The sequence below is a fragment of the Melospiza melodia genome, chromosome 5, assembly GCF_035770615.1.
Source record: "Melospiza melodia melodia isolate bMelMel2 chromosome 5, bMelMel2.pri, whole genome shotgun sequence".
In the NCBI taxonomy this organism is placed as follows: Eukaryota; Metazoa; Chordata; class Aves; order Passeriformes; family Passerellidae; genus Melospiza; species Melospiza melodia.
Genome location: NC_086198.1, coordinates 75,942,913 through 75,966,648, shown reverse-complemented (window position 1 = coordinate 75,966,648; position 23,736 = coordinate 75,942,913). Strand labels below are relative to the sequence as shown.

At 37.7% G+C, this 23,736-nt stretch overlaps 1 protein-coding gene across 5 annotated transcripts in view; it reads left to right on the top strand.

Moving 5' to 3' along the window:
* RGS12 (regulator of G protein signaling 12) overlaps positions 1-23,736 on the top strand; it is an 85,660-nt gene that overhangs the window by 11,731 nt on the left and 50,193 nt on the right. For 4 of the 5 annotated variants that reach the window (XM_063157458.1, XM_063157457.1, XM_063157459.1 and 1 more), the window contains exon 3: positions 10,516-10,635. In XM_063157458.1, coding sequence (XP_063013528.1) covers positions 10,516-10,635 — 120 coding nt within the window. Of the gene's footprint in view, positions 1-10,515; positions 10,636-20,186; positions 20,324-23,736 lie in introns of those variants that run through there. The other variant, XM_063157462.1, reaches the window with a different exon arrangement.

Here is a 23,736-nt window from a genome sequence, read left to right as displayed (position 1 = left end):
GTTCAACCCTCACTCTCTGTTTTCAGGCTAGTGCCTGGCCAAAAATATATCTACCCATTACTGTTTTAAATTAAGTTCTACTGGGAAAATACTCCCTTTTCCACTGGAAAGCTTTATAACAGTCAGTTTAGTCCTTGAGTTCTCTCTCCATAAGGACAGAATCCTAGGCATTGACCTCTCACCATTCTCTTTTAAAAAAAAGAAAGTCTGTTTTAATAGTGTGGCAGTGAGTATAACATTGAGATCAAAAGAGGTTTTACAACCTGAGCCTGATAACTGGCATTTGGGTCCTAGGTTTATTCGAAGTGAATATGACAAATCTATTGAAATGTAATTAAAAAGCTTTTTAAAATTTTGGGTATTGGCTTTTAGAAATCCTTTACTGTTTCACACTTATTATACTTCTCTCTCGATCACATTATTGTCTGTGCTGATGAAAAATGTCAATTTGTAGTTGGATCCTATTTGCAGATCTTAAAAGAAGACAAAATAGAAAATCTTATTTCATGAGACTCATTGGACAATAGTATTGCAGATGTGTGGGGTTTTTTAAAGTTGATACATGTATATATAAAATATTTCAACTGCTTGGTAACCTTCATAATTTCAGCTCCTGAAAATATTGTTAAAATGTAGAAGAGAGAAGATAGGCAAGCTGTACTATGGAGTTCACTAAGGCATCTTTCCCTGCTAATCTAGTTCATGGGCAACTATTTTTATTCCTCTGCTCTGTTCAGAAGTTTAACTGTAAATACTTTAGAGTTGTCTTTGTTTCCAAAGCAAGTGTTGCTGAAAAAGATATGCTGTTCAAGTTAAAAATTATTTTTCTTTTTGGTGATGAAAATCTGTAATTTGCTTCAGATCCAAGAGTTGCAGTTTTTTCTGTTGGTAACTGGTTGGTGAACTGACTGCAAAGCAGATATTTTAGATGCAGAGACAATGTTGGCAAAGCTTTGTGGTTCCCATATTTGTTTTTTGTTGTATAATTACATGTTTTTTTCTCTTTCCTTTAGAATTCTGTTTGCTCACTAGCTTAAATTGTTCCACCACAGCTGTTTTTGAAGCAGAATTAATGGCAGCTGGATTGCTATTCTTATGCAGTACAATTTAATGTTAACTTTTGGATTTTTATAGGCTTTGATCTGATTTGAGATCTACCTCTATACCTTAAAGAGAACTCGGGAAAAATCCCAAACAGCAAGCTAGATCTGAGAATGTGCTCATGTGAATTAATCTGCAAAGAGGCATCTGTAGGAAATAGGTCCTCTGCTTTTTGCTTAGAGAAAATGAAAAACAATTAAATATTTAGTAATTCCATGCTGCCTTTTCATATGAATTGTAATATTCTAAAATTATTTTAAAAATGGTTCTAGGATCTTCAAAGTGTATAAAAAACCCAAATAATGCTGGCTGTGTTTCTTTGAAAAAGAAATTAGATAAAAATCTGGACAGTAAATATCAGAGCGATGCTGACTTTTGTGAAATGTCCTCATTTCAAATTTATGTACTAGAAATAAAATGGCATGTAAAAAAATATTTAGCACAGAATGAATCGAAATAATGAAAAATGGCTTAATATTTATGTTTTAAACATAGAAGCTTTGAGATGGGAAATTATTAAGTTATTGTCTGTACTTAGAAGGATCTGAATTCCTTGCAGTTGAGAAGATTTAGAGGAGACAAGGAGTTGTAAAATACCAGTTTTTCACTAGACAAGAAATAGGGCCATATAGAATAAAGATCTTTAATTAATAAATATAAATATGGAATTGCTAAAACTTATGTGAACTTGTACTTTTGGCATTCCTGGTATCACTTGACTGATATATTCTGCAGTTTAATTAGTGTGGAAAGAAAACACCACATAATTGTACTTTCTGTGTAGTTTCATTTCATACCTGCTAATATTTATCCTGAGAAATACTAGCAGTCTTTCTCTCTACTTTCTCTTAGTGATATCATTTTTGTTTTAAACCTTAATCATCAATTCCTTACTTTCCAATCAGAAGTCAGCTCAGTCTTATCCCTTCCAAAAGTTTTTTCATAATTTTAATATAATTGGTTGCTGTATTTTTATTTTTGAGATGGGTTACCAGAGTTATAAGCGGTTTTAAAAATGTGTGGACAGACAATGTATTCATAAGGCTTATTTCTTGTTTGTTTGATCTTTAATTTTTTTTTCTTTTATGATGATTCCTGGTCAGAGTTTTGATTGTTAATGATTATTTGGCTATACTGAATTAATGCTCCCAGCTAATGGCTACCTAATGTTCAAGATGATTTGAAACTAGTTGTTATGTCCTTTTTGTGTATTTTTCTTCACATTTTCCCCTAGTATAGTAAGGTCTTTCTGTGCTTCTGCAATTTCCAACTATCAACTTCCAACTTATTGAAGATACTTTTATCTAGTTTTACTGAGAAAATGATCTTACTTTTTCATATGCATAAATAACATTGCCATTTTTGTTGGTTTTTTTTGGTTGGTTTTTTTTTTTTTTTCGTTTTTGTTTTTTTTTTTTTTCCTTTCTTTCTTGAAAAGGGATGAGGATGGTACGGAAGCGTAGATGGGTCAATGTTTTATGCCTAATATCCTTAGTACAGGAGACAAGCATTCAATTTCATTTACTTGGATGTTCATGTCAGGACAGTCTCTTTTCTGTGTCTTCCTGGAGTCCCTATAGATCTTATTTGAAATCTTGCAACATTCTTCATTGTATCATGGGCCAAACTGGGATTTAAAATGCCACTGTAATGATTAGAAGGGAGTGAAATGTGTTATTATCATCTGAGCAGCAAAGAAGTATTCTTAAAAGTCATCAAATCTGTTGATCAGCACTGGAGAATGTAGCATTGGAATTATTTGTCGTCCTGGTGTACCCCAACAACAACAACAAAAAAGGTAATTAGAGTGTAATTAAAGCCTGCAGAAAAGCTGACACTAAAGTTTGAATGATGATAGACCCATTTAATTAACCCTTTGTCATCTAACTGGGTTTTGTGAGGTGCTGTCCCTCCATGATGGTGACACAAGTGCAGGGCAGCCTGAAGGGTGTCCCTTCATTCTGGCTTTGTCCACAGCACCTGGAGCTCTCTCTGTGAGCACAGACACACCTGGAGCTCTGTGTGTGAGCACAGACACACCTGGAGCTCTCTCTGTGAGCACAGACACACCTGGAGCTCTCTCTGTGAGCACAGACACACCTGGAGCCCTGTGTGTGAGCACAGACACACCTGGAGCTCTCTGTGTGTGAGCACAGACACATCTGGAGCCCTATGTGTGAGCACAGACACACCTGGAGCCCTCTCTGTGAGCACAGACACACCTGGAGCCCTGTGTGTGAGCACAGACACACCTGGAGCTCTGTGTGTGAGCACAGACACACCTGGAGCCCTGTGTGTGAGCACAGACACACCTGGAGCCCTGTGTGTGAGCACAGACACACCTGGAGCCCTCTCTGTGAGCACAGACACACCTGGAGCTCTCTGTGTGAGCACAGACACACCTGGAGCCCTCTCTGTGAGCACAGACACACCTGGAGCCCTCTCTGTGAGCACAGACACACCTGGAGCTCTGTGTGTGAGCACAGACACACCTGGAGCCCTGTGTGTGAGCACAGACACACCTTGAGCCCTCTCTGTGAGCACAGACACACCTGGAGCTCTCTGTGTGTGAGCACAGACACACCTGGAGCCCTCTCTGTGAGCACAGACACACCTGGAGCTCTCTGTGTGAGCACAGACACACCTGGAGCTCTCTGTGTGTGAGCACAGACACACCTGGAGCCCTCTCTGTGAGCACAGACACACCTGGAGCCCTGTGCTCACCACTTGTTGCTTCCTGGAGAGCCCAGGGGATGAAGTCACAGCCAGCTCTGTTCCCAGCTCCCCCCAGATTCCTTTATCTCTTTCAGAACACAAGAAATCCTTACCCAGCATCTCCCATATTTCAGTCTCTCCTGTTGTCAGACCCTCCTTTTACAGAACTCTGAGTTTCAGTGTCAGTTTGGGTGGGGGGCACGTGGTGCTGGCAGATGAGGGGCAAAGGGGGGTCAGGACCTGCTCTGCTCCAGAGGGACACTCAGTCAGGGGAGTGGATGCTGAGGATGGGAATGGACAGGAGAGGAGCACAAAGCCACACCGTCCAGATCAGCATTGGAGACTACTATAGATGGCAGAATAATATTTATATCAGCTGCCTTTTTTTTTTTTTTTTTCTGTGATCCTTTCATTAATTTTTGCAATTTTGTGTGCGTCCCTGTTTCCCATTCCTTTTCAGAAAGGTCTAAATCAGGAACTTTCTTTCTGAAGTCTTAAACCTGCATTCTTTATAAAGATGAACTGCCAGTCCAGACTGACCTTCTGCTGAGGGGCTCAACAGCCAGGATTAAATTCAGTAAATTTTGAATATCCATAGAAGTTTCAAATTATATGGTCAGTGTATCTGGGCTCCAAACTGTTGTGCACTTCACCACACAAAGTCACAGAATCAAACCTAAAAACCGTGGGAGTTTTTAAAAGCTTCAAGAGCTGGAAATAGGACACATTAAAATTTGGTGATTTTATAGTTAGTATGATTAAGTTCTGTGACACATAGAACATACCAAATTCTGTTGAGCTCCTTAAATTGAGGCAAGCAGTTCTGTGTGACCATTCTAGCATGTGCATGATCCTTTGTATTCTCTTAAATGGCCAGGACATAGGGTAGTGTACTTATTCTACCTGAACTGGAGGAAAAACATTTTCTATGAAAATTAGTGCACAGTGGTAATGATGCTTTTGTCTTAGAGCTCCTAGAACTTTCTTCATCACATTAAATTACTTTCTTATGTTTTTTTAATAATTTAAACTTTTATAACTATTTTGCTCAATCTTGTGAGATTAACTTTTTGTTGTGAAACAGTTTTGAAAGCATAGTTCTATAAATGTAGATGATCAGGCTTTTTACACATTTTTGATTAGCTTCCCTTCTTATATTTTACCTTTCCTTCTTGCTGCTCTTCCATTGAGCAGGCAAACCCTCTGTCCCATCAGATTTAGTCCCTTTTAGTTTCCTAAACTTAAATTTAGTTTCCTCTCACGATCACAGACCATAATGTGTTTTCCATGAAAAGCTGTAAATTTGCTGGAAGCTGGCCTAAAGCCTCACAGTTTTTCTTTCTCCTTTTCTCCCCTTTCTGGATTCCTGCTGCCAGCTCACTGTATTTTTTGTTGTCAGGGATGCCAGAACTCCTAACAAAAATTCCCCCCTTCCTGAGTCTCTTGTACTCCAGTAGCTGCCTGTCTCCTCCCTTGCTAACCCTTCCTGCACCTCCAGCTTTAGAACTGGTACCAGAGGAGAGGAAATCTATTAGTGATACCCTGGCAATAACTGCAGAGAGGCACAAAGATTATTTAGCACAAAATGGAAATTTCAGGTTCTTGCATTTGTTGCAAAGTTACAATACTGGATAAATGCATTTGCTGGGAGATGAAGGAGCACAGCACAGCTTGTGCTATAGCTGGTAATTCCTTTAAGCTAATTGAAGATGTTTTCTGAAGGGGTTTGGTTTCTTTGTGTTCTGAATAATTGATCAAGTTTCATCAACTTTCTTCTGTGCACTCAGGCTCCAGGTTACAGCCACATACTGGCTGTCATAGTTTCATGTTGCATTTCTTTGGTAGTTCCAGCTTGAAAGAGTTCCTGTGGTGCTCAGGCCAGAGTTGGCAGTGAATATCATGAGTTATGCTGGCATGACTGTCTGTGGATCTGCCTTGGGAACAGGATTATTTAATCTTGTAAACTCTAGTTTACTGTTAGTGGAGATGAGGGCACAGCCTGCTGAATTTGTGAGCTTGCAGGAGAGGTCGGGGTGCGTGCAAAACCCTTAAGCTGCCAAAAATCTTATATGGAACTGCTGCCTAACTTGTTTATCTGTTAAAAATACTTTTAAGAGCCTATCCTTTTTTTGTTCTATCTTTAAATAATTAGAGTTGTGCAAATCATCTTATATTGGAACCTCTTTATTCTTTCTGTCCGTCTGTCTGCAGTCACACATGAGTCACATCCTTCTTCACTCCCTCTGCCTTGCTAATAATGAAGTACAATGTTTTCTGCCTTTTCATTTGTACTTTTCTTGTACACCATTCTTGTTCTCAGAAAGAAACCATTCTCACTTGGACATTTCACAAAATGCTGCTATATCAGTCCTCCTCTGGTGACCTGTTTTCAGTGCTCTCCTTGTCATATTTGCACTTGCCATTTCCTGTTTTCCTAAAAAAAGGGTAATCTAGTAATTTATTAGAAAAAAATAAAGGACTCAGACACCATTTAATTGTCCTTATTTTCTTATGATTGTACATTTTACTGGTATTTCAATCCATTCTAGTTTTTACTTTTTTATAAGAGTAGAAAAAGGAATGTATTTTTTTAGAGCATCAGTACCTTAATTCCTTTAATCCCTTGTTGTTTTTCCTCTCCATCTGCCAAATGATAACAGGATAAAGGCTTTTAGAGATACGTTCTTTTATACTTTCACCATCTCTGGAATAGTAGTGGCAGAGTGGCAAGTATCTGCATTGCAAATAGGAGAGGATGTATTGCTGTAGCACAGGCTTTTCACTGATCAACTTGTTTTCACAAATTTCTGTGCTTTTTGGTTGGCTTCTGGATTTCTGAAAGTTCTAAGGTGAAGGCACTTTGTAAAATGTCAGGTGAACTTCAGTTTCTAATTCTGTTCTCTGATAGAATTTCTTAGGTTTTCTTGACTATTTAGATATATTCAGAGTTTCACAGATTTAGCAACACTGTTTTTGGAAGAGAATATTTAAGGTAGCATAATAAACAGTTCTAGGGCTCATAGTCAATCTCTGTTAAAAAAAACCCAAACAACCCTGCAGTCTAATGTTCATGCAGCAAATGTCAGTGTTTTAGCTTGGCAGCTAATAGAGAATGTAGCAGCATATTTTTCATAGAGTGGTTTGGGTTGGGAGGGACCTTAAGATCATCTTGTTCCAAGCCCCATGCCACAGCCAGGGACACCTTTCACTGGACCAGGTTGCTCCAAACTGGCCATGTTTTTGGTCATACATGTATTGTTCTGAAATGGTTGTGAATAATTTAGTGGGTTTTAATATCTGCTTAATAGTGTAATAAAGGCTTTTAGAAGTACAAAGATTTCTTTATGTCTAACAGACTGCAGAAATGACATTAATATCAGTCATTGCACTAACAATCTCTATGTGCTCAAATACAGTGGATTTCTTTAGCTGTGCTGATTAGTACATTCTAGAAGTTACAATGGCTGTTTTCTGTTCAAGTCATGGATGCTTTTATTTCCAGCTCTTCACAGTCCCATGAAAAACATTTGCCAAAATGGTGCTGTTTGCTTAAGATACGTGATTCTTTCCTTCTTTGTGTGCATGTGTGCATGCACAGCCATTTTTTTAATTGATCTGGAGAAGGAGGTCAGCCTTCATAGTCTGAATGTCTGGAATAGAGTCAAGAAAAGATGAAAAGGGAGACTTCCCAGGAAATTAAATACTTGTGAATTGCAGTCTTTTTTGGTTTTTTAGTAACGCCCTCCTTAATTTTCTAGATGATTAATTTGATTTTTGAGAGCAAGGAAGAGTTTTTTGTCAGTTGAAAATATTTTCTTAATTGCAGTTCTTATCCAGATGGGTTGGGGAAATAGTTAGCTCAGTGCATTTTTCTATTTTGTAATCATTGCTTAAGCATTGTTTTATTCCCAGGGTCTCTTTTTTTCTTAACCTGTTGTTATCTTTACTGTTCCACCCAGGGCTCAGTAGTCAGTTTTGCATAACAATATAAAAAAACCATTCATAAAAAATTTGATTGGATACTAATTTACTCTCTCTTTTCTAATACCACACGATTTACAAGTTGGTTTTTTTTTGCTCTGTCTCTTTCTCTTTGTTATGCTTCTGACCACAAATAGGTAAGCAGCATTTATTTCCAAAATGGGACATCTGGTGGTAATTAATCTTATCTAGAATCTGCTTCTCAGTGGAATTTAATTAGATTTATCTTTAGGCAGTTGGTTCCTGTTCCTTCAGTTTGTAGTGTTAATGTTTCAAAAAATTTTTGAGTGCATGTTCTTAATCTCCCAGCATCATATATGGCAGTGTCTATATTTAAATAAATACTGGACAATTTATATTCTTTTTTGGGGATGAAACAGAATGAATAGGGAAAGTGTATTTGTTATTCTGAATAGATATGTCTGCTACTGATAGTTTTTCCATTTTTTTCCTTTCACCCTTTCATTTTCAATGAAAGCTGAAGTTCTCTCAGGGCATCCATCTACTTTTTAAGAAACACATCAAAGACCATTAAGCATCCGTACCATGTAACTGTTTCATTAGTTTCCAAGTACCAATTAATGATGCCATTAATTTGCTGAGTTGTTGGTAGTCTGATGGTTTTGTCACTAATTCTCAGATTAAAAATGAAAAAAAAATTAAAAAATCACAGAACTAGTGTGATCACACTTGACTAGCGGTGAAATTGAGTAGATGTAGATGTACACTCATGTTGTTCTAACAGAAAAATTTATGCAGGAGGAGCCTTGTTGATGTTTTGATCAGCAGTGCAGCAGCAGTAATGGATACAGCAGAATTTAGTCAGGGGTTGGGGTGAAGTTCACTGTGTGGCACAGATTAGGTGTAAGCTTTCCATCCACACAGGAAGGGCTGGTGTGGCTGTAGGGGATGAGGCAGGTGTGAACCACCTCAGCAGCACCTGCCTGGATGAGCAGATGATTTTAAAAGTTGCTCAGAAAGATGCTCAAAAAGACAGGAACTGTCCTCATTCCACTGGGTGTTGCTTGTTAACATTTACAGAGAGCAATTTTCTTCTCTTCACATTTATTTGATCATTTAGCAAAAGCCACCTAAGCTTGTTTATACTGCACATGTAAATGCTCTCTTAAAACCTTGGAAGCTAATATCCAGCTGCCAGATTTCCATGTTGCTGTGGCAGAACCTGCCCAATTTACTTCTCAGCCAATAAAAAAAACCAACCAAACCAAACCCTTAGTAAATAGAAAATTGGGAAGGAAAGAGATTTCATAGAAAAGGGATCACTTTTAATACTGAATGAAGTTGATCTCTCAAGCTTGTTGAGGGGATGAACCCTGCTGCATACTTTGGATCCAGCAAAGTTTTGTCTTGACAATTCTTTGAGCTCATAAACATGTTGGGAGCACTGGTGATGGCCAGAGCCCAGTTGCTGTAAAACAGTGATGTCTCCATGGGAATTAGCAAACAGGCAGTCATCTCTGAGGCTGTACAATGCTCTGGATGCTCTTCTCTGCTTTGTATGAGTGGTTGTTGGCATGAGGCTGTGAGGATGTGAAATTTGTGCTTGTTCTTTTGATTAATGTGATGTGTATAGACTTCCCAATGAATGATCAAAGGGGGACCAAAATATTCCAGAACTCAGAGCACAGAAGCTTGCCCAAAGGAAGAAATGAACACAAATAGAAAATTTTTTAAATATTACAAATCTGCCAAATGCAGAGCAATTATAAAAGTACTAGTAAATGTATTTTTAAGCTTACTGTAATGAAGAAAGATGCTGACATGAAACAGAAGGGAATTTGCTCTGATTTAAAGTCTTTTATTTTCTAAAGCAAAAAAGCATCAGTAGACAGGGAGGAATTTTCCCCACATTGAATGTAACAGTGAAAGGAATCCAAAATTTTGGGCACATAATCACAAGGTTTTGTAATGTAGTGAGTTTATGTACATCTGCTTAGCACCACTCACCAACTGTGCCTAATTTTAGGTTCAAGCTTACACTTTGCCATTTGGAATAAACTTGATATGTATATGCTGAGTAGCTTAACAGACATCTGGTAACTTTTTAGGGAGAAAGAGTATGATTATAGACATGAGAGAAAGCAGATTTAATTACTGCAGCACCAGTTCTAGTAATGGAACATCCAAGTGAGGGAGTTGCTTTCCTCAGAACAGAAGTTCCTGCAATTTTGTACTGTTGTGATTTCAAAAGTTGGACTTTGCAGTAGCAAGGCTTTTAAAAAAAGAGTAGTGAAAATAAGATTTTTAAAAATGTGGGGAAACATTTCAAGAGAAGCTGGGTGAGATGAGTTCTAGGATGGTAATTTCCTATAGAAAACACAAATATTTTGTAATTAAATGTTTTTCAGTTAAGACAGGAAAGAGCCAGGATCATCTTGCATTTATTATTGACATGTCTCGTGTGCATTTTAGCAACCTAACTGATGACTCATGTTAATACAGTAAATTAATGTGGAATGTTTAAGATATTTGACTTGAGACTGGAAAAGTCAAATATAATGAATTTTAGTATTTGATTTTACAGGGGCATAGTGAATGACCAGCTTGTTTTGAAATTGTGATCCTGTCACATTTCCTTACAATTCAGATCTCACTATGATCAGCAATGTACTAAAAAGAAATAAATTAATATATATTTTCTGAAAGGAAAATACATATTAAAGAAATAAATTAATCTATATATTCTGTTTTTTTTAGGGTGCAAAATTTGGACATTCAATGGGATTAAATCAGGCTCCTCCTCCACGTTCCTCTGCTCGAAGATCATTTGGAAGATCGAAGCGATTTAGCATTACTCGCTCTCTGGATGACCTCGAGGTAATTAACTTTCACTTAAAATTAGAAGTGAGTCTTAGAGAACTTATAGTATAGATAATGCTGATAATTGCTGAAAGAAAGTTAATAATGTATTAGTTTAATAAAGTTATTTGCTATCATATGACATTTTTGTGAGGGGAATACAGATTTCAGGTATCAACCTTTTTCAATATTTCTTTAATAGGCTACATCATGGCCATTCTTTCTGTGGGAAATTCTGACTTTATTTTTCATGTCATAGTTGATCCTGTGTAAATCCAAACAACACACTTTTGTTGATCAAAATGTTCATAATGTCCCAGAAATGAATGTATCATGATATATAGAAAAATCAAATGTTCATCATATTCTGGTTTTTGTTCAGCTGGTGAATTTTGACAGCAGTTGACAAAAGGGAATTCCTAATCAACTTGGTGATTTTGGGTCCTTTTAAGAGTAATATTATGCTCTTTTACATCTGGTTTAGCATCAGCTGATGTCTGGCTCTCAAAACCATACTAGCTTTGGAGGAAACAAGGAATGAAAAGCCATCCTCCTGTTCTCCTGTAGGAATATGGCTTCATTATATCTTCACTCCTAGTGTGCCTCCTCAGGAAAACCTGAGCCACAGTGATGTGAAGGTGAATGCAGAGATTCTTCCCTTGCCCTTTACCATGCTTACTTGGGGGAAGGCTGGTGACTGGGGAGAAACAAAAATCTGTGCAGAGCTCTTGGCACAGGAGCCATGCATTGCATTCTGCACCACCTCAGCAAGGGAGGGAGTGTGGCACACTGAGCCCTCCAAATGGGAAGGAGGTGTTTAAACAGCATTTGAGATGGGAGGAGGGAAGAAGGAGACACTCTGAGTTTTCTGCTGTGGGAAAATGTAGGAAGAACAGCATTTCACTCTGAACTGAAGGAGAAGGGAGCTCAGTGCAGGGGATGTTTAGGGAGCAGAATGTATGGAGGAGCTTCTGGCATGCTTAGGGAATGCAGGTAGGAACTGTAATTACCTATTTCTCAGATGTTTTTCTATTTTTCTGTTTTTCATGGTGGTCTATATTCACTGAACCTTTTAGAACCTTTTAAGTGTCTTGCTTTTTTTCTAGTTATAGAAAATACGTGATTTCTTTGCACTCATAACTTTAATACAGTAACTGCATAACTTAAACACAACAAGAACTTCTGGATAAAAGTGTTTGGGGACCATCCAGCTACATCTTTCTTAATCAGAAAATGGTGATACTTCTAATTTGAAAAAGTTTGCTGTTACATATATCCAGTTTAGACAGAATTTCTGATTGCAGTAAGAGTGAATTCTCTCAGAATACCAAAGAATCTAGTGCTAGCAATTCACATGCAACAGGAAAAACATGGTTCTTTCCTCTTCCCACAGTCTTACAGATCAAAATTTCATGCAAGTTTTTTGCACATCTCATGTTTTGAGTGTTTTAAACATCAAAAATAAAATTTAATTTCTGTTGTTGGAGCTGTTACACATTGTGTAAATATTCATTAAAACAGGCAGTTGGGACTTCCCATTAATTTCAGAAAGATATGATAGTTACTAGCCTAAAAAGTCACTTTTTCCCCCTCATATTCTAGCTGGTATTCATTAGTGACTGTAAACGGAGTAGCACCAACAGGAGGGATTGGGTCAATCTGTGTCCCAATGTTCTCATCATTACTGAGTTACTTTGGAAAGGGAAAATTTCATTCTAGGTCACACGATGAACTGGACAAAGGAATGGTCTGAATTCAAATCTGTATTTGGAGGAATGCCCTTACTACATGTAGCTGTGTGGGTGTGCACTGTTCTCTGTCCAGCTACTTCTTTGCGCTTTGAAATCTTTCTTTTGCTCTGCATGCTGTAAGAGAATGGTATCTCAGATATCCCAGCCACCAGGGGAAACAGCAATCCAGAGAAGAGTTTAAAAAGCTTTGTATGTCAAAATAAAATAATGTTGGGGTGTTTTAATTTTGGTTCAAACTTCAACACTGCTGCTTCAGCACTTGTCCCAAGTACTCTTACATTATGTGAGGTAGAACATAATGTTGTTAGTACATGTTTAGTTTATTTCAGGCCGTCTATTTAGGGGTGGTGGAAGAGGAAATAACAATAGCAGGAAATTCTTAGAGACTCCACCTTTGGAATAATGACCATGAGTGTATTGTATAGGTTGCTTGCTTGCTTTTGTGTTCTTTTCAGTTGTCTTGGCAGACTGGATTAGGTAATAATCCAAACATGAAATTTGGAAGTTAGTATGCTTCTCTGAGCTTTATGGGTTTGATTCCTGCTGGCATCCAAATTAATCTTCTAAACTGAGCAGTGTAAGTAGGTTCCATGGAGTTTCTTTTATGGGCATTTAACACTGTTCATTGCTTACAGGTCTAAAAAGGCTGTGTTTGGATTTTTTGTTGAAGTATGAGCAGTGTGTGAAACAGCAGCTGTCAGTGTTGCTGACTGCTGCCATAAGGTGGCGTGATTTCTTTGAAATTTGTTATTTATTTATTTTTTAAAGTGTCTGTCAAAGAATACAGTGTATTCATAGATATTTTAATAAATAAAAACATGATTTCACGAGAAAATGTCACTTTTTCTTTTAACTTGTTAGATTACTTCTGGCTATATGTGCACAGACAGAATTCTTGTAAGATTAGAATTAATGGTATTGTTGCCCCTCCTTAAATATTTTCCTCTTAACTGCAGAAGCTGTATTATACATAGAAAAAGCCAGACAAATTTGTAGGATTAACATCTTGGTGCTGTTTTTACTGATAGAAACTGTATACAAGATTTTTTTAAAAATGCAGGGATCAAGATGGGACGAGAGGGGAAAATTAATGGTGCATTTGTGCTATAATTGTGGTAGGGAGAAAGTCTCACAAAACAGAAAATGCACAATTTTATTTCTGAACTGTGGAAATTGTGCTTGTTCACAGCAGGTCTGATTATGATTAATTAGTCTTTAAATTGGAACTGAATTCAGAAAATGAGCATGTCTAGTATGTGCCCTAGTTATGCTGTTTTCACAAGAAATGTATTTAGAAAATTTTCTTTATTAAATTACAAGAAACCTGGTTTTGTTAAGAACAGATTTATCTTTTATCTAGCAATCAGTTTTTCTATGTGAACAATTTGTTGTTATGAAGAAGTGTCTATTAAAAACCATGTTAACATTCTGTGATTTGTACCAATTTTACTTTTTAGCATATTTGCTGATTCATATTTTCAAGGAGTAACTTAAGCTAAAAGTACCTTATGATTATTTAATATTTGGCTTAATGAGAGGGTGTGATCCTGTCTTTCTTCCCACTTTTCTTTCCTGTAGATAAATGCCACTACTCTCATCCTCTTGCACAATTCTGTTCTGGAAAAGATGTTTATAAATTTATAAACAAGTTAAAGGTGTCTCTGTGAGACTGCAGACAGTAGAACACTACCTATGTAAAAATTTACCTTAAGCACAGTAATTGTAATTCTTCTATTCATCACCAGTTTTGGTAACACTTTCAGCTGTAGCCATTCTACTCATCTTTTAATTTTTGTTGAAGTCTGTAAAAATGGGGGAACCTTGCAGTATTTTCTTGAAGTCAAAAAATTTAGGTTCTTCCTCACCAAGAAGAACATTCAAAGCTGTTTTTTCCTGAAAATAATTTTGGTACTTGTACTTTTTGCATTTCTCTGTGGTTAAAAATAGGGCAGAGTAGTATAATGAGAGACATAATCTCTTAGGGAAACAAGTGTCAAATTCTGTAAGTATTGTTAATTGATCATTTAATGCAGAGATATTTTTAAAATTAAAGATTATTTAATTCTTTGAACTAAGTATCAGGATAAGAAAAGATGGCTGCAGCTTTTCTTCTTGTTCTCATCCTGTTTAGGAAAGCTTAAAGCTATGTTTTATATTATAAACCACATTTGTTGTATCAAATTTCTAGAGTTTAGTAATGTTTTCAAAGTTGGAATGTATCATGTATTCCTTTTAAAAATCAGTGTGAAGGCTTTTGTTAGAATGTTCCATCTTAATTATAACCATTAATAATGTAGTATTATTAGGTGTTATTATAGATAATAATGCTTGATTTTTTTTTTTCTGTTTTGTTAATTCTACTGAATCAACTACTTTTTGCATTTCATCTGCTATTTGAAAGCATACAGCACATCTCTTTGGTATGAGATTTTATACTAATGGATGACATGTCTCTGCTGGATATTAGCTTTGGCATCTGTGGGTGGCAAAACTCCCCCTAAATGCTCATTTGACTTAATAAGGAGTTTTTAAGTGGGTACCTGTTTTTGTTTGACTGATTTAAATAATCAGACAAAGCTTACACAGGGAGATAATAGCTTATATTAGACCTACTAGGTATACTATGAAAATCAGACAAGAAGATCTAAACATGCCCCAAACTTTTCCCACCCTCTCATATGATCTAATAGAAAGTATTAACTCTTCCTGCAGAGGTTGATTTATTGATGTTCTTAAATCATCACCATGGCCACAATGCCACCACTATGGCAAGTATATGTTTTAAATCAAGAGACCTCTTCATTCCCAGCTTTTCACAGTGAATTCAAAATTTGAAAAGAATGTATAGTTTAATTTTACCTCTTGGTTAAAAATATGTTATACTGTGTACCCCCTTTAAGAACGGCATCTTTGGCAATATTTTGTCCAAATTTTTACCTAAGATACAACCAATCAATTGGCGGTTTTGCTGTCAGCTTTCATGGAAGGGGGAGGAAAGGCCAATTGTGAAATAGCAGTGCACACATGAGAAAATCTCCATTCTTGTATGTAAAAGGCAGTATTGTATTTTCAGCATGCTGATAATGAGTTCCTAAAGGTTTAATCCAGTCTCATGTGCGGGCACTCTGCAGTCTGAGTGCTAACACTGAGCAGCCCCTGAGGCTGCTGTGTTGGAAGCTTCATGGATCTGTGCCCACAGATGAGGTTCTTGTTTCTCTTCTCCCTTTGCACTGCTCCTGGAGCAGTGAGAGGTGTGCTTTGTGATTTCAGACTCCCTCGCTATACTGGCCCAAACCCTCCTGCTGGCCATGATGTCTGGCTGTAAACAGTGCAACTCAGTCATGGCATTACACATTGATGGTTTTACCTTGAATTACTGATGTGCTCATGGAGCTGATCAGTGAGACTTTGAAAACGTCCAGTGGTTTGTGCCAGGCATTCCTCTGCTTTGTTCAGGCCCTGTGCTGAGCAGTCCTGGCTGGAGCTGTTCACCTGCTGGGCTGCACAGTGGCCACACAGCTCAGTGAAACACTGCCAGGACATGGGGATTGCACTGTCTGGGCTGCCATGCTGTCCAGCACCATTTGGTTTCACATTTGCTTCTCTAGACTGCTCTGTTTAGAATTTCAGACTCCCCAGAGGACCATACTCAGGCTTTTACTTTGGTATGTGGGATCTTATCAGGTAGTTTATTTAAATCTCTTTAAGGAAGGAAACATCATGCTAGTAGTATACATTTTTCTTCACAGATTGTGGTCTAGCATTACTGTTAAGTTTTTGTGGTATTTTATACTATACCATAATTTTAAAAAGATTTTCACTATCTGCTCTTAAGTTTACATTTATAGACTTTTTCATGGAAAGTTGTGCTCCTGACACTGTTTTGTAGTATCTGACAAAGATGGGTTGGTCAACAGATCAACACAGTTGTGTGCAACCTCTTAATTGTGAATTTGAGGTACTTATTTCTCTATATAGTCCAGAATGTTAAACTGTGGGGTTTTTTTTCCCCAGACACTGAGAATAATGGGATTAATTTTCTGTTACTTCAATTCGTGAAATGATCATCCTTCAATAATGTTACTGTTTACTGTTTTCTCCTGCTTTTGTGTTATTTTCTTTACTTCAGATTCTGGAGAAATTTGCCATTTCAATTTGCATGTAAGAAGCAGAATAGCCAGAGAATGTGCTGAGAGCTGGATCTCATCTCTGTGTTTTTTGTGAGGTGCATAAGGGCAGTGCTCATCACAGCAGTGCTCACCCCATGCTGTGGTGCTTGAGAAGAAACCAACAGTGTTGCCTAGGATGGATTCCTTAGGGAATGAGGTCCCCATCTGTGCAAAGGCAGTTGGGACAGTACAGAGAAATTTCTTCTTGAGGAGGCAATCAGTAGATTGTCTGACCCTGCCACTCAAGTGCTTGTCACTGTCATATTTGCTGAAAAATCCCTTTGCCCAGGATTTTTCTCCTGGGAAGCTGAGAAGCCTCAGAGAAAAAGGAAAACAATATTATCTTATTTGCTTCTCCTGTGTTTTGCTGCTTTGGAATGTGGTTGGAGACTGTTTATGCAACATGTGAATTGTTTTTCGCTTAATGACCAATCATGGTCAGGCTGTGTCAGGACTCTGGAGAGAGTCACGAGTTTTTCTTTAGTATCTTCTAGCCTTCTGTAAGTATCCTTTCTCTATTCTTTAGTATAGTTTTGTATAGTATTCTTTTATATAATATAGATCATAGAATAATAAATTAGCCTTTTAAGAACATGGAGTCAGATTCATCATTCCTCCCTTCCACATGGGTCACAGAAAATACCACAAGTGCTGTCCCAGCCTTATTGCCTCCAGGCTTGGCTCTCCAGCACAAGCCCATTTCTGCCACAGAGCCAGAGACACAATATGTGCTTTCAGGCACTAGAGATAGACTTGTATTCTGTATAAATTAATTTTCTTGTAGTATCCAGTACTGCCATTCTCAAGATGTGTGTTTAAGGGGACACAGGTGAATTCACAGGCTGTAAATACCTCTGCAGTTTGTGGAACTACAAGGATCAGACAGGATGAGCGAGTTCAAGTAACCACCTGCAGCTACAGAGGGGTTGCATTCCTTAGCTCAGCAGTGTAAGATACTGGGATTTGGCTTTGGCTCTGTTATTTTGGTTCTGGTTTCCTTGAGTAGTGACAGAACTGTCAATGCTCACACAAATGGAGCTCTTGTTAGGTTGGCAATCTCTCAGGCGTGTCTTTCTCCCCAACCTAGCGTTCTTCAAAAATGTGGCTTACTCTCTTTGAACTGAAACTGTTCCCTCTTCTGGGTCTGAGGCATGTGACATTAAGGCAGAATAGTGCTAGTTTACTGCACTGATTCTGAAATGCAGAACTATTTGTTGCTTAAGGTTGATCCTTACTGCAGTTTCTTATATTACATTTGTTGATTCCAGGGCATCTTTTAAGGCTCCTCCCAAGAAGGTGAGCAGTGAGGTGATGCTACTCCAGGTAATGAGGATGAGAGCAGTCTCTGAAGATGAGACCAGGCTGCTTTTATAAGTCTGAATAACTGGGCAACAAAATGGCAGATGAAAATGTATGCAGATAAATGTAAAGTAAAACAAATGAGGCAAAATCGCTCCAGCTTCATATAACAAATGATATATATGTTTCTCAGCAGACTGTTTCTTCTCAGAAGTGATGTCTTTGAGTTATAAGGGAGAGTTGCATGTAAACAACAGCTCAGTACAGTAGCAATGAAGCAAAATCCTGTATTACACATTATTACAGAAGGAATAGATGATTCCATTGCATACAACTGTGGTTTGTTTTTCCATACCTGGTCTCTTTATTTTAAAATGTTCTGATATATTAAGAGAAGAAAAGATTTAGAAAAGTGTAAGGAAGAGTGGAAAATCATGGGTGGCATAGGAAAAGTAGTTGGGATTGATTGCTCATCTCTCCTTCGGGACAAGAAGTCGACACCATTAATTAAAGATAGCTGGAGCCAGGAGCGAAACAAACAGGAGAACACGACTGTTCACGTGGGAGGTGAGCTGGTCTGTGGGATGCCTCACCACTGAGTGCTGTGGATGCAAGAAATTTGCATGTCCTGGAGGGAAAGTGGACAAGTATTTGGAAAAGAGAGCCACTGGGGGTTATTAAGGAGACAAGCTATACCAGGCTGAGGAAATCTCTTGAACTAAAAATACCTGGAGTCTGCGAGAATGTCATCAGGGAAGTGTCTGATATGCTGCCCTGTGCTGCTTGTTGGTAGACTTCCATGTGTGGCCACTACTGGAAACATAATCCTGGCTTTGATAAACCCATGTTCTGACCTGATTGTGTGCAGAGATGTGAAGGTGGGCAGTGCCTTTCCCTGCCTGTAGGACTGTGGTGTTCTCTTGGCACAGGAGCTGTGCTGCCTTTCCCTTGCTGGGAGGTTGTTGTGCAGGGCTGCAGTACCTGCTGGTGCTGGTGCTGGTGCTGGTGCCTGCCCTGGGCACTGGAAGCATTCCCGTTTGTGCTGCAGTGCTGTGGGGATGGCTCTGGCCACTGCCCTGCCCAGAGCTGCTGCTGCTGCTGCTGCTGCTGCTGAGATTGTCCAGGCAGCTCCTGGGACGAGTGGGAATGAGGAACTGCCTGACTGGTTTGGCGCCGCCGTCCCTGCCCTCCCTCGCTGCTCTTCCTGTTACCTGGTGTGTCTTTTGACATGACAAAATAATAACTAAGGAGGGGTTTTTGCTCTATGATGAGACCTGGTTGATGTTTTTAAGGCTTTACTGAGTGAACTGGATTGGTTTTTCTAGAGCATAATCACAGAATAGGTACAGCACATATTGATAGCATCTGCAAATTGTTTCTGGTTCTCTCATGCTTAAACTGTTGGGATTTTGGGTAGGAGTTTGTACCACCTAATTTTCACTGTCCTCAGGCATTTATCTGTACAGGGAAACTACAGAAACAAAAAGGAGTCAGCTAGAACTTTTACTAGAAGCTTTTTATTTACTTACTAGTATTTCTTATTCACTATTAAATCATTAAAACATTTCACTAGTACTTCTAAAACTTAAAATATACAGCAAAAAACCCATCCGCAACTTCCCTCTGGACAAAGGAACTGCTGAAGGATAATGTTTAAGGATTATTTTTGGGCAGAAAGTGCATGATTTTTTTTTCAGAAAATGCACAGATATTGCAGGTCTGTCTGGAGAGTAGGTGTGGTATTGAAAATTATGAGAGTAATGTTACACTTGGAACATGATCCTCGTAAATGCCAATGCTCTGCTTATTCACAAGAACACGGAGAGTTGTGGTAGGATGAGATAGATTGCACAATCTGCATACATGTGATTGTAATCACTCCAAGACACGTACCTACATGCCAGAAACTGCAAGAAGTTTGCTGTGAGTCTTACATGTTTTAACAGTGTATTTTTAAAAGTATTTTTAGATTACATTTTAATTATTTTTAGTAGAGATTGGTGACTCTGTTCATTCAGGTAATATGCTCATCAAAGGGGAATGTATTAAAAAAGGGAATACTTTGGATGAGAAAGCGATGTTGACTCAATGCTGAAACAAGTTTGGACAAACCTTTAGGACAGAGTCCTGTTGGCCCTCATTGAATGCATTTTACATTAGCAGATTCCTCAGCAGGGCTGTTGTCTTTACAGAAGCTTTATTGTTACGCAGGACCTGCCTAAACACCATTTTGAAAGCTGCCTGTTCCTTTTGATGAGAAGATACAGAACCAGTACTGAGGGCGGGGAATGTGCTGGGGAGGGAGGAGAATGGGAGAGGTGTTGATAGGGCAGCAGGCAGAGAAGCCTCATTTTTTTACTGGACTCTGGAAGAAGTAAATATGTGTTCAGAAAGAGCGTAATAATAAAGTTGAAGGGGCTGTTTCTTAACAATGAGCTATTAAACCATTTATACATGGAGAAAACTTTTACTGATAGTCAAGTGTCTGTAAGTATAAAGTTTTGTTTGTCTAAAGCGAGCAGAAAACAGGAATATGGTTTAATGAGTAGTCTTCCGAGCTAAGAAATCTTGCAGTGAAATATGGTAAATTATGCTTCTCAGGATTCAATGAGGTTTTAAAGAGACAAAGTTCGTAAGTATAAGTATTTAAGTTGACTTTCTATATAAGCTGTTATAAAATTAAGAATACACCATTTTTCTAGCCATGTTTAAAATTCTTTTGCATTGTATTGTTTTTAAAGTGAGTGTAGTAGATAAACTGATATTTCTGTAAGTTTTTTTATAAATCTTTCAGTTAATTTTTATTATTCTTGCACGTGTTTCCGTAAAGCAAAAATGTCTTTACAGATATGTTACCTTGTAATTGTTACACTGGTTTTTTATAAGTTCTGCAGCTAAAGGGATTTTTCTTCTTCCATCTGGAATTTTATCCAATAAAACAGAATCCAGATGGTGTGAGTTATTAGAATAACTGAAAATAAATGAAAGGTATTTATAGAATACAAAATTTCTGAGGTGTAGAGACTTAGATCAGTTTTGGCTTGTTGTTGCTCAGAAAACATTTATTTTGCAAGTAAACATACTAACTGTGTTATCAAATTTTGACATTATAGTCTTATTTTTTCTGTCTATATATCTCAGTATAAAATTGTCTTAAATGCTAAAAGTATGGCAGCAAAATTTTCATATTTTAAAATCAGGAGGGAAATAAATAATTGCAAAGCATGGGCAAAATATTATATGCATTATTTACTTATAATATAGTAATTTTCATTCTAACTTTTACATTGATTTCCTCAAAATCTATTATTTTTTTTTGGGCTACGTCAGTAGTAGGAAATTCAGAAGTGACTAAATGTGTTTCAGTGATCTGTCACTTAATCATATCCTCTTTAATATGCAGTTTAAATTTAGTTTACTGTTGGACTGCAAGTTACCTTCCATTTGGATGTGCAAGTAACGCTGTTTCTGCATGTTTTTATTATTGGAGAGAATTCAGTTGTCTTAAAATGTTGATTAACAGAAGGGGAAAATAAACCCAGGAATTGTTCACAAACATTTTTGCAAAAGTATATTTTTAAAATTTTCATTTACCAGTCCTGGAGAATTATTTTTCAAACTTTGAAATATGGATCATAGAACCAGATTTTTTTTTTAGAGTGGATTTCTGGATGGCAAACCTTGAACTTAGTACTTGAGAACGTGCACGGGAGTGTGAGCAGTGTGGCAGACAGCAGAGGGCACTGGAGCAGTGGTTTGCATCATTCCCTTTGCTTTGCAGGATTTGCTGTGGGGGAAGTCTCAGTGTCTGACAAGGCAGCTTGTACTTCACTTATTTATACACCAGCAAGTTCCAGCTAGTTCTGCTTCAAAATATTTTTGTTAATATTGCATTGGAATAGGAAGGGCTCTTATTTCAAAATTCATAGAGGGAATCCACAGTGCTGTAAATGAGAGAATCTTTCCTCTTCTCATCAGTAGCACATATGGGATCTGTTTATTGTTGAGTAGCTGGCAAATTGTTGACAAAAATATATTTAGACATGTTACAGAAAATTTGGAGAATTAGGGGAAAAAACATTTTATTTTATGGCAGAGTTTTCTTAATTTTAGTGTAGGCTTTTTGATGCTTCTGCTTTTTATTTCAGTAACTGGGATCAGTGAGCTAAATCATGTTCTTAAAATGTGGCTGTCATGCAAGTAGTTGTTACTTTAATATGACATTAAAAAAAATCAATACTTGGTGAGATTTAAGATCTTTGGTGGTTCATTCTGCCAATGTCTCATTTAACTTAGTACTCTGTGTGATGAGAAGCTGGTCCAGGGGATTGCCTCTTTCTGGTTGCCTGGTGGTTTTTGTGCCTATTTTCTTCTTTTAGGAGTCAGGGATATAATAAATCCCATTAATCTTCTGACAAGTTAAAACTTATCCAGGCTCCCTGTCATTCGGTCTTTCTCTTCAGCTTTTTCTGCTCTGAAAACAAATGTACAAAAGCAAATATGAGCAGGAAGTGGAGGGAGGGTAGGAGAGAAAAACAGATCAACCTTATCTGGGGTCGCTCCCCCTTCCCACAGTTTAGCTCCTAAGCAGATGGATGTGGGTTTACAAATGTCGTCTTTGGTGGAGCTGAATAAGGCTTTTAAAGCTGTTGTACCATATTTTAACACTTCCCATTAATAGCTTTGCAAATTAGCACTCCTTCTGCTTTTGACCTTTGACCTCTGAGTTGCCTGCCCAATTTACAAATATGCTACTCAAAATCAGAAGATTTTATATCTGTAGCTGCTGAAATAAGCTGTGAAAATGTAGAGGGATATGAATTTTTTAAAGGGCTTTCAGTGCCACATGACACTTCATAGCCATGATCATTATGTGCTGCTGCCTAATTGCTAGAGCTTATTTTTCAGTGTTGGTAGAGCTGCTGTATGGAAAAAATGGGGATGTGTAATGTAATGCTTAGTTCAGTGAAACAAAATCAACAATTTGTCATGTCTGTTTAAAGGAAGGGATTATGAGGTTTACAGTGCCTAGAATGTGTAAAACATTGCCCACCCACAGCGTTCCCAGCAATGTTCGCTGCAGTGGCTCCAGTGAGCTGCTGGTCTTGCAGCTGCATCCCACTGTTGCATGAGGGGTCAGTTTCCTCTTATTCCTTCTTGTGGGTAACATTTTCTCCTGTTAAAATTGTACAAGTACTTTTGGTCTTTCCAGATGATTCCTAGAGGATTTAGCTTGGGTACTAAGTGTAAGTGCTATTGATAAAAGTCCTATTTTGTGTTACCCCAAAGGGATGTTCACAGGAAAGTTCTTCAAGCACTTCTGATTGTGATTATTGTGCACCTGATTATTTGTAATGTTGTTGCTATTTGATTAAAGTATTGACAATGAAAATATATTCTGCATCCCACTTGGTTTAGTGTCAAAAAAATGCAGTATTTAAGCAGCTCTGGCATTTTTTCTTTATGAAGTTGCACATTTTTAATACTTTTCCACACACAGTAAAACTGTTCTGTGCAAGAACCATAGGGCACTTGCTTCTGAAATCCTAGAATAATGGAGGGTGTAATTTGTAGTTTTTAAAAGACATTTCTTCCTGTCTACCCACCCATTTGTTTCCATTGCATTTGTCATGGTATTAAATGCTTGGAGGAGCATTCCAAACTGCAGTGGTGTGCCTATTCAAACAAGTAATCAATCAAAAAAATTAACTTTCCGTCACAGCAATTGGCTTATGTCTGTAAAATTCTAGTTAGAATAGGCTTCATCTGCAAGGAAATTAAATTTCTTCCCTGATCACTCTAAATTAAATGGAGAAGATTAAGTTTTTCTGTTAACCAAGTCTCTTCATCCTAAGTGCAAAATGAAAAGATGTGCAGGCTTTTACCTATTGGATGTAGCA